The sequence below is a fragment of the Phyllobates terribilis genome, unplaced genomic scaffold (genome assembly GCF_046119375.1).
Source record: "Phyllobates terribilis strain yellow unplaced genomic scaffold, ASM4611937v1 Scaffold_3__8_contigs__length_932513732, whole genome shotgun sequence".
NCBI lineage: Eukaryota > Metazoa > Chordata > Amphibia > Anura > Dendrobatidae > Phyllobates > Phyllobates terribilis.
Window position 1 is genome coordinate 379170447 of NW_027362763.1, and position 13157 is coordinate 379183603.

Here is a 13157-nt window from a genome sequence, read left to right on the forward strand (position 1 = left end):
ATCCCAGCATGCTCGTATGTTATCCGAGTATCTTGGGCGTGCTCTGATAATGGTTGAGTCCCTGCTGCTGCATGTTTTGTGTCGGTAGACAGTCGCAACCCAACCTGTTAGGCAATTCCCGCATGTGTTGTGGCTGTCTACTGCTGCAAAACATGCAGCCTCAGGGACTCAAACATAGTATCAGAGCATACCCAAGATGCTCGGATAACACCCGAGCATGCTCGGATAACACGTAATAACTACGGGTTCTGTCTCTCTGCCCTTGTCCATATGTATGTCGTTTGACAAATGGTAAGGTTTTAATATTAGAGTTAGGACTGTCCCATAAGAGTTACCGTGACGTGGTGGGATGGCTTTTATATTATTTTGATCAAAATTATGTTAACTAAATACCCTTTATTATTTATCATTATTTTTGCACTGTGCGATTTATCCATTTACTTCCAGTTATTTGGGTATTTTGCTTGTTTTTGGTTTTTCTCTGTCTAGTGGCCTTATGTGAACATGCATTTACATTTTGCATGCACATCAATTTACGATTCAGTTCAGACTCCCAGGTTTTTTCCATGCGTCAGTGACCGTGCCTCGGATGATGGGAGAGTCAGGCGACGCTGGAATGCGGCAAGGTACAGAGAAACTTTTTTTTTTTACTTTTTTTTATGAAGACGCATTATGGTGGCAGGATGAAGAGACATTGGAGGAAGAATGGAAAGACACTGGGAGCAGGATGTAGAGACATTGGGGGCAGAATGTAGAAACATTGGGGGCAGAATGTAGAGACATTATTACAGTAGGGGCTAATCATGGATATTATTACTGCTATGATGTATTTTATTTTTGATAATGCTGTTTTCAGTGGGGGGAGGTCCTATTACTGTGCAGGGTGACACTATGTTGCTTTTTTTTCATCTGGTGTAGTGTAGAAGTTGGGGAAAAATTGAGGAATGTGCTCTGGAAGCGGTGCTCTAGATAACTGTTATTTTCTGCAGGGATTAGTCCTGGCTGAAAGAAGTGATGGTGGCTGTACTGGATAAAGAAAAGCGAAGACGAAGGTCATAAACTAGAGATGTCACTGGTGAGTCAGTGTGTTCTCTGTACACTGACACTATACACTGTAAACTTTGTACAGGGCTCCTGTGTATAATGGCACTCATGGTAATATTAGTATTGTGTTTTTTATTAATGATCAGTATTGAAGTATTTGGTCACTATGTGGTGATAATATGTGGTCTGGTCGTGGTGTGGTGGTATTTGTACCTTGTATGTGGTATTATTTGGTCACTATGTGGTGGTAATTAGCGTTAAGCGAATTTGCTCGGCGAATGTTCTAAAGTTTCAAATTGGGCACGAATGTGGCACATTCAGATTTGTGGTCAGAAAGGCGAGCAAAATTAGTTAAAATCGGAAATTGTTTGACGAATAAGCGCGGGAACGTGAATATGGGGCAACCGCAGCATTTTGAACAGTTTTGCTATCATAGTGCAAGTGTATGTTGAGCGGGGAGACGTGGTAGATGAGTGTGGGGGCTGTGGAGAGCTCAGAACAGGTAAGATCAGTGGCGCATGCTTTTTTTTTTCTGGTAGACGGTAACTTTAAGTCAGGAAAGTGTGGCTAGCCAATCAGAACGTAAGAAGCATCCACACTGTCCAGCCAAAAGGGTTTGGGCAATTGGCTGCTGAAATCACATGTCCTCCCTATATAAAAAGCGGCCACGTTCCCTCAGCACCATTTTATCCATGTAACTGCTGGGGAGACAAACGCAACTCAGTGTACTCCTGTGTAATGACAGATATTAGCTAGCTAGATGGGCGCTTGTGTGGAAGTCAGATGGTGTAGATAATTCCTGGCCTGTGTACCTCTGCAACCGCTGGTGCAGCACGTTTTTTTTTTCTTGTGCAAGTACTGATATTCTGACAGAAAGATCGGGGCCCATGCCATGGAACAGCGTTGTGCACCACTTGTATTGAGCTTCATGCATGAGTATACCTTCAAACTATTTTTCCACTTACTAATGTGATCAAGCAAGTAAGCGCAGCCCACCTTTCAATTTTGTGGGGTTGAAATTCTGCTTTATGCAGAGTCTGCAGAGCTTCTGATTGAAGAGCACAAAAAAACTTTTTTTTTCTTTTGCTAATGTGATAGTGCACAGTCCAAAAAATATTTTTTCGTGTGACAAACGTGATACATTGTGCTATAAGCCAGCTACTAAGACAATGGCGGTGAAATTCAGCTGTACCCAGAGCTTATGCAGAGTAACACAAAATATAATTTTTGCTCTGAGTAACGTGATACAGCAGGCTAGATCTGAGTTTGAAATATTTTGGAGCATATATTCTATGTCATACTGGGCTCATCCACAGGAAAAAAAAAATTCTTCTGTTCCTAATATGATACAGCAGGGGACATCTCAGTATGAAATAGTTAGGAGAATATTTCCTATGTTATACAGGCCTCATCCACACTAAAAAAAATACTTTCTTCTGTTACTAAAGTGATAGAACAGGGGACATCTCAGTTTGAAATGGTGTGGAGAATCTCGTATGTTTTATCGGCCTCATCCACACTAAAAAAGGGTGTGGTGGAAGGGGGAATAGGCTTGGTGTTCAAGGTGTACGTGGGGTACGTGGTAATGTTAGTGAAAGCAATAGTGAACCAACAGAAACAGGTCCTATCCAAAGACAACTGACAACTTCTGATACTGGACGGCCTACTCCACTCCCTTTCTTTGGCAGCCGCATAGTGATACGCCTTGTTGTTAAGGGCCAGAAAGAGCAGGTGCTCCAGCGGATGGCTTCAAGAGACCTCTCCTCTTCTTCCACCACCTCAGCATCACATGCAGTACAATCCACAGAGGTGGCACCCCAATTACCCAAGCTTCCTCCCCGCGTCACAACAGTCCAACTGCCCAACTTACTGTAGCAAACCACAGATGGGCGAGTCTGTAGACCTTTTCACCCATTCTATACCATGGGCATCAGAAGTGTACTCCAAACAGTCAGAGTCAAGAGGAGGAAAGCATCTGCACTGATGCCCAAAATTTTTTTAGCTTGGATTCGGAGCAGGACGAAGTAGGGTCCGAGCAGGTTCCTGACCCTCGTCAGGATCCCAATGAGACTCAGATACCTGAGGCTCATGCAGACTGCACTGTGCTGTCAGGGCAACAAGAGGAGAAGGGTCACTGTGAGAGCGAGGAATGGGATAACACATTGGATGATGACGAGGTTGAAGATCCAACTTGGGGTGAACCCAGAGTCAGGCAGCCGAGTAGCTCATCTGAGGAGGTGAAGGAGGAAGACGAGGAGGTTACATTTCACCGTACGGCGCAGACACGGAGTGATGCAAGCATGAGGAGAACTGCATCCTTAGCCACAACCGTGGCTGTGGCCAGCAGAGGTCACGGGTCTGCAGCTCACCGGGGCAGCAAGGGTTGCCTAGCATGGGCCTTTTTTGTCACTGCAAAGGATGAGCCAACTCACTTTATCTGCAAACTTTGCGATAAAAGACTCAGTAGATAGAAAAACTGCAATAATTTGACTACTACATGGATGAACGTTCACATGCTCAAACAACATGCGTTACGCTGGGAATCTCACCACGCTGAAATGCGGACCAGCAGACCTCAACAACCATCAGCTGCCCCATCAAAGGCATTCGTTGCTTCTTCCTCCTCCTCTGTTACTGTGCCAAGTATTGTCATGCAGGTCACCCATCACGGAAACTCCAGTTCCTTACCCGCTCCAGTCAGGCTGAGTGACAGCCCGTCAGCTGTAACAGAAATGGACACGCCTGCTGTGTTTGTTTCACCGAGCACACCACATGTTTCTCAATCCACTGTAACATCTGCGCCTGCACCTCACTCACGGCCCAGCAGTTTGTCCTGTTCACCATACTCTGCCGTCTCTCAGCACCGCAGCCAGCCCTCGGTCCCCGCAGTTGTGGTCATGTAGAAGACTGATTCATGCTACGCATGACAAAGCTAAGAGGTTGAATTCCACCATCTCCAATCTGTTGGCCATGGAAATGCTGCCTTTAACGCCTGGTAGATACAGATGGTTTCCGAAAGCTGATGGCTGTCGCAGTCCCCCAGTATCAGTTGCCCACTCCCCATTACTTCTCTAAGAAAGCTGTGCCTGCGCTACACCAGCATGTCGCAGACAACATCACCCGTTCCTTCTCTAAATCTACGTGTGCCAGGGTGCATTTCACCACAGACACCTTGGTGAGTAAGCATGACCAAGGGCGTTACATCTTGCTTACTGGGCACTGGGTGACTCTGGTGTCTGTGGGGGCAGGCTGGGAAGGGGCTGCTCCACAAATCTTGGAATCCCCTAGGCTTGCAGAAGAAACCTCTGTATTTCCCACTTCCTCCGCTGCTTCTGCGTTCTCCAACTCCTCTAGGGCCTCCAGCTGTGCACTCAACCTCTGCCTTAACGAGACACGTGTTCCAAGGCTGCAGAGTGAATCCACACCACCTCCATACTGCACAGTCAGGCCTCACGGCAATCAGCAGTCTTAAAATTAATATGCCTTGGAGATCACAGTCATACAGGTGAAGAGTTGTGGGCAGCTCTCCATGCTCAGTTTGATCAATTTCTGTCTCCGCTTAACCTGGAGCCAGGGAAGGCCATGTGCGATAACAGTACGAACCGGTTAGTGGCCCTAGGCCGAGGCAAGCTCACACATGTGCCTTGCATGGCTCACGTCCTCAACCTGGTGGTACAGCGATTTCTCCCCCACTGTCCTGGCCTGGTTGAGCTGCTTCACAAAGTAAGGAAGCTGTGTGCTCACTTAAGCCATTCGCACCCCTCATGTCATTGACTTGCATCAATACAGAGGTCTTTGTCCATATCAGTTAACAGGTTGATCTGCGATGTGCCGACGTGGTGGAATTCCACTCTGCACATGTTGCAGCAACTGTGCCAGCAGCAACGAGCTCTGATGCAGTATAGCCTGGGCCAATGCAGTACGGACATGGGGCATATCAAATTTACGGAGTGGGAACAGATTAAGAACCTCTGCACCCTTCTGCACAGTTTTGAAATGGCTACTAAACTTGTTAGCACTGACGATGCCGTCATCAGCATCACTATTTAGGTCATCTACATGCTGGAGCAGACTTTGAACAACCTGCGGCAAGAGGTGGTGGTCCCAGAAGAGGAGGATGTGGAAGGGATGGGAATGTCTCAAAGTTCCAGACTCTCGTCACACAGGTGGATGCCAAGTGAAGGTGGATTTCTGCGATTGAGGGGGTTTGGTGATACCAGGCAAACTGTTAGTGAAGGTGCAAGAACAGAGGAAGTAATGGAGGAGGAAGAGGTGGTGGGCAAGCAGAGGATGAAGAGGATAATCATCCCCTCTCGGTTGAACGTGGTTGGCAGGAGGGGAAGGAGGTTGGGACCTTATCCGTGCAACTTTTTTGTCAAAGGAGTGATGTTTTTTTTTTTCAAATTTGAACTACTGGGGGCCACCATATAATGTGGGGGGTGGCTAATGGAATACTATAAGCCATGCATACAGTGTGAGGGGCTACTGGTGGCCCTGCATACAATCTGGGAGGGCTACTGGGGTACATGCATAGAATGTATGAGGGTTATTGTGGGGTCATGCAAACAATGTTGGAGGGCTACTGGGAGCCATGAATACAGTGTGGGGAGGCTACTGATGGTCATATATAGAATGTGAGAGGGCTACTGGAGGCCACGCATACAGTGTGGGTGGGATACTGTGGGGCCATGCATACGATGTTGGGGGCTACTGGAGGTCAGGCATACAGTGTGAGGGACTACTGGAATACTGGGTGGGTATGCATACAGTGTGGGGGTGCTACCAGGGGCCAGGCATAGTGTGTGGAGGGGCTACTCTGGGCCATGCATACAATGTGTGTGGGCTACTGTGGGTTTATGCATACAGTGAGGGGGGGCTACTGGGGACCATGCATGCCGTGTTGGGACTACTGTGGGCCATCTATACATTGTGGGGGGAATGTATACAGTGTGGGAGTGTTCTGGGGCCATGCATACAGTGAGGGGAACTACTGGAATATTAGGGGGCCATGCATACACTGTGGGTGGACTACTGGGGGCCATGCATACAGTGTGGTGGGCTTCTAGGGGCCATACATACAGTGTGGGGGACTACTGAAATACTGGAGGCCATGCATACAATGTGGGGGCTACTAGGGGCCAAGCGTACAGTGTGGGAGGACAACAGTGGGCCATGCATACAGTGTGGGGGACTACTGGGAGCCATGCACACAGTGTGTTGGGACTACTGGGGGCCAAGCATACAGTGTTGAACTCCTGGGGGCCATCTTACAGTGGAGGGGGTTACTGAGGGCCATCACACAGTGGAGGGCTACTGGGGGCTGTCATGCAGTGTGGGTGTAAACTTGGTGCTGTCATACTGTGGGAGGGGGCTACTGAAAGGCGATAAGTCAATTGTGTCTTTGTTGTAACGTCTTCAGATGAGTCCTGGATGGAAGAAGTTGTCATTTCTGTCTGGGCCAGATGGAAAAGATGGGAAAAGTGAAAGACTCCACCAGAAAGAACATCAGCTGTAAGTCACTATCAATAACTGTACTGTAATCTCTTATGTGTTCTGCACCACTGGTGTCTACCACTATATGGTCACTATATGCTGGTAATATGAGTGTTATTCTTTGTATAGAGATTTTCAGTAACAGCATAGTCATCTGCTGAGGTTGCTTTAAACCTATGATTAGGGTGCACCACCATAGTTGTACACACAGTTATCTGGTTAGGAGCCCACTCAGATCTTTTGCCCCCCCCCTTCCTGAACTGAACCCCTAGCTCTATTCCTCTTACTACATGAAAGGTGATGAAAGTAAGAACAGTAAAATTTCGACTGCTAAAACCAAGCACTGGTCAGCATAAGCCTTCCTATACAAATGATCCCAAATTACTAATCCTGAACTACTCTTTTATGAATTAAAAACAGTTTAAGCAAAATTGTAAATACCCGCGTACTGGAACGTGTAAGCTGTGTGCGGACTTTATGACGTCTTCAAATCTTCCCATACTTTCCTCAATAGAACAATTAATGTTCTTCTCACTAAATGTCTCTGATGCTGCTCCAAATACAGATACTTCTTTAGCTCCAGCAGCAATCTGGAAAACAAATTCAAATACAATAAATAAATAAAATGCTTATAATTCACTGAAAGGGGTTTCTACAGTGTTCCTTGTTGGTCTCTTGACATAAACAATGCCATGTGACCCCTGTACCAAAGGCAGTGGACATAGGGGTCAGACATGAAGAACAATGTCAGTCCATGAGGTAAGGATAGACTATTTTGTAAAATTTATGCAGCACCTTGGGCCATTAGGAAGGGTTAGTAGTAGGGAAACCCTTTAACCCATTTACCCTCGAAGGCTGTTTCCACGTTAATGACCAGGCCAATTTTTACAATTCTGACCAGTGTCAGATTGAGGTAATAACTCTGGAACGCTTCAACGGATCCCACTGATTCTGAGAATGTTTTTACGTGACATATTGTACTTCATGATAGTGGTAAAATTTCTTTGCTATGACTTTATTTTGTGAAAAAATCTGAAATTTGGCAAAAATTTTGATGATTTTGCAATTTTCAAACTTTAAATTTTCATACACTTAAATCAGAGAGATATGTCACACAATATTTAATAAATAACATTTCCCACATGTCTACTTTACATCAGCATAGTTTTGGAACAAATTTTTGTTAGGAAGTTATAAGGGTTAAAAGTTGACCAGTGATTTCTATCTTTTCCAACAAAATTTACAAAACCATTTTTTTAGGGGAAACATCACATTTGAAGTGACTTTGAGGGGTCTTTATGACAGAAAATACCCAAAAGTGACAACATTTTAAAAACTGCACCCCTCAAGATGCTCAAAAGCACATTCAAGAAGTTTATTAATCCTTCAGGTGCTTCACAGGAATTTTTGAATGAGGAAGAAAACAATGATCATTTAACTTTTTTTCACAAAAATTTTACTTCAGACCCAATTTTTTTTAATTTTGCAAGTGACCCCATTTTAGAAACTAGACTCCTCAAAGAACTTACAGGTGCATCTCACTAAATTAGAATATCATCAAAAAGTTAATTTATTTCAGTTCTTCAATACAAAAAGTGAAACTCATTACAAACAGAGTGATCTATTTCAAGTGTTTATTTCTGCTAATGTTGATGATTACGTCTTACAGCCAATGAAAACACAAAACTCATTATCTCAGTAAATTAAAATGATTAACAAAAAACACCTGCAAAGGCTTCCTAAGCATTTAAAAAGGTCCCTTAGTCTGTTTCAGTAGGCTCCACAATCATGGGGAAGACTGCTGACTTGACAGATGTTCAGAAGGCAGTCATTGACACACTCCACAAGGTCCCAGAGTTCCAATTTTCATTTGGAAATCAATGTCCCAGAGTCTGGAGGAAGAGTGGAGAGGCACACAATCCAAGCTTCTGGAAATCTAGGGTGAAGTTTCCACAATCAGTGATGGTTTGAGGAGCCATGTCATCTGCTGGTGTAGGTCCACTATGTTTCATCAAGACCAAAGTCAGCGCAGCGGTCTACAGGAAATTTTAGAGCACTTCATGCTTCCCTCTGCTGACAAGCTTTTTGGAGGTGGAAATTTCATTCTCCAGCAGGACCTGGCACCTATCCACAGTGCCAAAAGTACCAATACCTGGTTTAAAAACAACACTATCACTGTGCTTGATTGGCCAGCAAACTCATCTGACCTTAACTCCGTAGAGAATCTATGGGGAATTGTCAAGAGGGAGATGAGAGACACCAGACCCAACAATGCAGACGAGCTGAAGGCTGCTATCAAAGCAACCTGGGCTTCCATAACACCTCAGCATTGCCACAGGCGGATCGCCTCCATGCTACGCCGCATTGATGCAGTAATTGATGCAAAAGAGCCCCGACCAAGTATTGAGTGCATTTACAGAACATACCTTTCAGTAGGCCAACATTTCGGATTTTAAAAACATTTTTCGAGCTGGTGTTATAAAGTATTCTAATTTACTGAGATAATGACTTTTGTGCTTTCATTGGCTGGAAGCCATAATCATCAACATTAACAGAAATAAACACTTGAAATAGTTCACTCTGTTTGTAATGACTCTATATAATATGAGTTTCACTTTTTGTATTGAAGAACTGAAATAAATTAACTTTTTGATGATATTCTAATTTAGTGAGATGCACCTGTATCTAGATGTGTGGTGAGCACCTTGAACTCCCAGATGCTTCACAGAAGAATGTAATGTAGAGCTGTGAAAATAAATAAATCTAACTTTTTCCACAAACATGATCTTTTAGCCCCAATTTTTTTATTTTCACAAGGGTAAGAGGAGAAAATGGATCCCAAAAATTGTTGTGCAACTTCTCCTGAGTATGCAGATACCCCATATGTGGGGAAAAAAACACTGTTTGGATGCATGGCAGGGTTCAGAAGGGAAGGAGTGCTGTGAGACTTTTTGAATGCAAAATTGGCTGGTATCGAGAGCGGACGCCATGTCGCATTTGGAGAACCCCTGATGTGCCTAAACAGTGGAAACCCCCACCCCCTTACAAGTGACCCCACTTTTGGAAACTATACCCTTCAAGGATTTTATCGAAGGGTATAGTGAACATTTTGAACACAGAGGTACGACACAGAATTTGATAACATTAGGTCATCATATTGAATATGTTGTCATTAGTCTTGAGCGCAAGTGCTCGCTACTTGAGTTTGCTTCGAGTACTCGGATATGCACCAAGTATCGCGGGTGCTCGAGTGACGTGCTCGAGTCCCCACCCCGCATGTTTCACGGTTGTTAAACAACCAAAAAAAAACATGCGGGAATTGCTAGTGTATGGCAGGCAATCCCCAAATGTTTTTTTTGGCTATATAACAACCGTAAAACATGAGGGGCAGGGACTAGAGCATGTCACCCGATGCAAACTCAAGTAGCGAGTACTTGCGCTCAACACTAGTCGCCATATCGTCATCATTTTTTTTCTTTACTTTTAAAAAAATCCCAACCCCAACCCTAACACAACCCTAACCCTAACACAACCCTAACAACCCTAACCCTAATCCTAACCCCCAACACAACACTAATCCTAACCATAACAAAACCCTCATCCTAACCCTAACACAACCCTAACCCTAACACAACCCTAACAGGTGTCAGCCAGAATCAGCTGACACCAGGCGGCGATTGCGCCCACACAGCTTGTGTGCGGGCACGATCGTCATGTCGTAATAATACGTACTAGGTCCATAAGGCCCAGTAATAGATTGACCCTACGAACTGTTCTGGGGTGTGTCTTAATATGTATAGATGTGTGTGAACTTTTGGTGACTACCACTAGTTCTATTACTTTAAAAAATCACTGTTGTTTTGAACAAACTTTGAATAAGTCAATAGTTCAAACAAATAAACAAAAATCTATAATATATCTCATCTGAGAATTATGTTTCTTTCTCCACTTATGAGCCAGAGAGAGAAAGAAAGTGGAATGCTGCATTCTAGTATGCATTTTTTTTTTCACCCAGAGCTGGATTGACAGCTAAACTGCTCAGTACTGATGAATTTCGGCTCTTTTAGCTGCTGCTTAAGCTCCTGAACATGTGCTATACAGTGAAGGAAATAATTATTTGATCCCTTGCTGTTTTTGTAAGTTTGCCCACTGACAAAGACATGAACAGTCTATAATTTTAAGGGTAGGTTAATTTTAACATTGAGAGATAGAATATCCCAAAAAAAAATATCAAAAAAATCACATTGTATAAATTAGATAAATTTATTTGCATTTTGCAGTGAGAAATAAGTATTTGATTCCTCTGGCAAACACTTAATACTTGGTGGCAAAACCCTTGTTGGCAAGCACAGCAGTTAGACTTTTTTGTAGTGATGATGAGGGTTGCGCACCTGTCAGGAGGAATTTTGGTCCACTTCTCTTTGCAGATCATCTCTAAATCATTCAGATTTTAAGGCGGTCGCTTGGCATCTCAGAGCTTCAACTCCCTCCATAAGTTTTCTATGGGATTAAGGACTGGAGACTGGTTAGGCCACTCCATGAGCATAATGTGCTTCTTTTTGAGCCACTCCTTTGTTGCCTTGGCTGTATGTTTTGGGTCATTGTCTGGCTGGAAGACCCAGCCCCGACCCATTTTTAATGTCCTGGTGGAAGGAAGGGGGTTGTCACTCAGGATTTTACGGTACATGGCTCCATCCATTCTCCCATTGATGCAATGAAGCAGTCCTGTTGACGCACCCCCTGGGCCGTGGGGTACTCGGTAGCCAGGCCGGTCGGTGCTGGGGATATCACGGTGGCAGTGACCTGGTCCATGATCTGGGGCTCTCAATAAAAGGGGAATGAAGTTTTTATACAGATAATGTTCATAACGCCACCTGTGGTATGCGGCTATATGGGGCCGCCGCTGCGGTGCAGATCCTCTGGAGCTGGTGGTGACGCAGCAGAGTTGGTTCAGCTCTCCACAGGCAGAGCTTAGCTCCAGGGCAGGATATAGTGATGCTATGAGGTAGATGTTGCTGGTAGTTGCGGTGTAGTGCAGGTGATGGTGCAGATAATGACCAGTCCACAACTTAATGGCGGTTTCCTCTCATCTTTACTTGTGCTTTGTTAAGCAGAAAGGGGCATGGGTACTAGCTGGTAGTAGAGGTCCAGGCGGACTGGAAGCAAGCTGTGAATCCACCTCGCCAGGTGAAGTTGTAGGCCTTCCCTCTGCGCTAATCTCTTTGGCCCTTCTGCTTGTAGCTATGCTGCGGCCCTCGTCCCTGAGTAAAGCATCTTTTCCTCGCCCGTATGGCAGGCAGCTTGGGCCTTCCGTAAGTGTCGCTCCCACATGGCAGTGCTGGGCCCCATGGTGCAGCTGTGTCACCGGGCATCTGGTGGGGCCAGGAGACCAGCAGTCTCCTGCCCTCCGGTTTCTGCTGCTGGGCCTTCAGTGCCCCACAACCTCGGACTCCGGTGTCCTGTTCTTCTGCGCTTCTCTCCTCTGGGGAGAGCTTGTGCACAGCTCCCTTCCCCAGGTCCTTCCTCGTAGCTGTCCTGTATACAACTCCTCTCAACTCACTCTAACTAACTCTACCTCCACTCCAGATTTTAGTTGCAAAGGGGAGGAGCTCCCCTTTCTGGTCTGGAGCCAGGAAAGTGTTGTATGCTGGTAAACTTGATTGGGGAACCCCTCCTTGCTTCCAGGCATGGCATCACCCCTTGTGAGGGAGGCAATGCCACTGTGGCAACCGGACCCCTGGGGTGCCACATTCCCCCCATAGTTAAATTCAGTACTCCTGGACTGAGGACACCTTTTGAATTGAACAATTAACAGCAATAACAATTTACATTACAAATAGTTTACAAAATCTCAAAAAGCAAAAATCACAAAAACCAAACTAGAATTGAGAGCAGTCATTGCGGCACTTAGTCTTTATGCCACTATCCGGGAATTGTCTTTTTCCGGGCACTTGAAAGTTGGTTGGTGGGAACCGCCTCAACCCACTTCATGTATCGTCCCTGGGCGTGGCTTCAGGGCACTCTGTCAGTGGGCCTGGTTTTCGGCCACGCCTGCAGTTTATTTTCAAGGCCAACACTTAACTTTATTCAACATTGCACTGACCACACCTAGTCCTGTGGTCCATTTGTCCATAAATTTTAATAACTATATATACTCAGGATTACTTAATGGTTACAACCATATACTATACACTTTCATTTTACTACACTTTAGTCCCTTTAACGGGCAGGGAGCTGACCTATGGTACTACGGGTTGATCTACGCAATACAGTGGTTGCCAATAACCTACCCAGGTCTCTAGTGTCTACCGCTGGTGTGGTGGGCTAAGTGTGGACTACACTATGGTTAGTCTGAGGTAACACTGGTAGGCTTGGTAGTCTTCTACGACTTCTTTGACTCACCATGGGTATGACAGATTCACCACTAGCAGGGGGTAGATTTTCCTGATCCGCTGCTGATGAAGCATCTGTTTCTGGGGCCGCCTGATCTCTCTGCTGTTCTAGAGTCTCTCTGGCTTCCGGTGAGGCTACTTGGGGAAAGGTCAGGACAGGTACCACGATTGCTTGGTTCACCTCGGTCCAAGACCGGGGAAATTCTCCAAGGATGGTCTGAACCATTT

At 45.3% G+C, this 13157-nt stretch overlaps 1 protein-coding gene across 2 annotated transcripts in view; it reads right to left on the reverse strand.

The window, feature by feature from the left end:
• The window catches only part of HMGCLL1 (3-hydroxy-3-methylglutaryl-CoA lyase like 1), a 285021-nt gene that overhangs the window by 84589 nt on the left and 187275 nt on the right, over positions 1-13157 (reverse strand). For both annotated transcript variants that reach the window (XM_073673142.1, XM_073673141.1), the window contains one exon: positions 6979-7127. In XM_073673142.1, coding sequence (XP_073529243.1) covers positions 6979-7127 — 149 coding nt within the window. The remainder of the gene's footprint in view (positions 1-6978; positions 7128-13157) is intronic.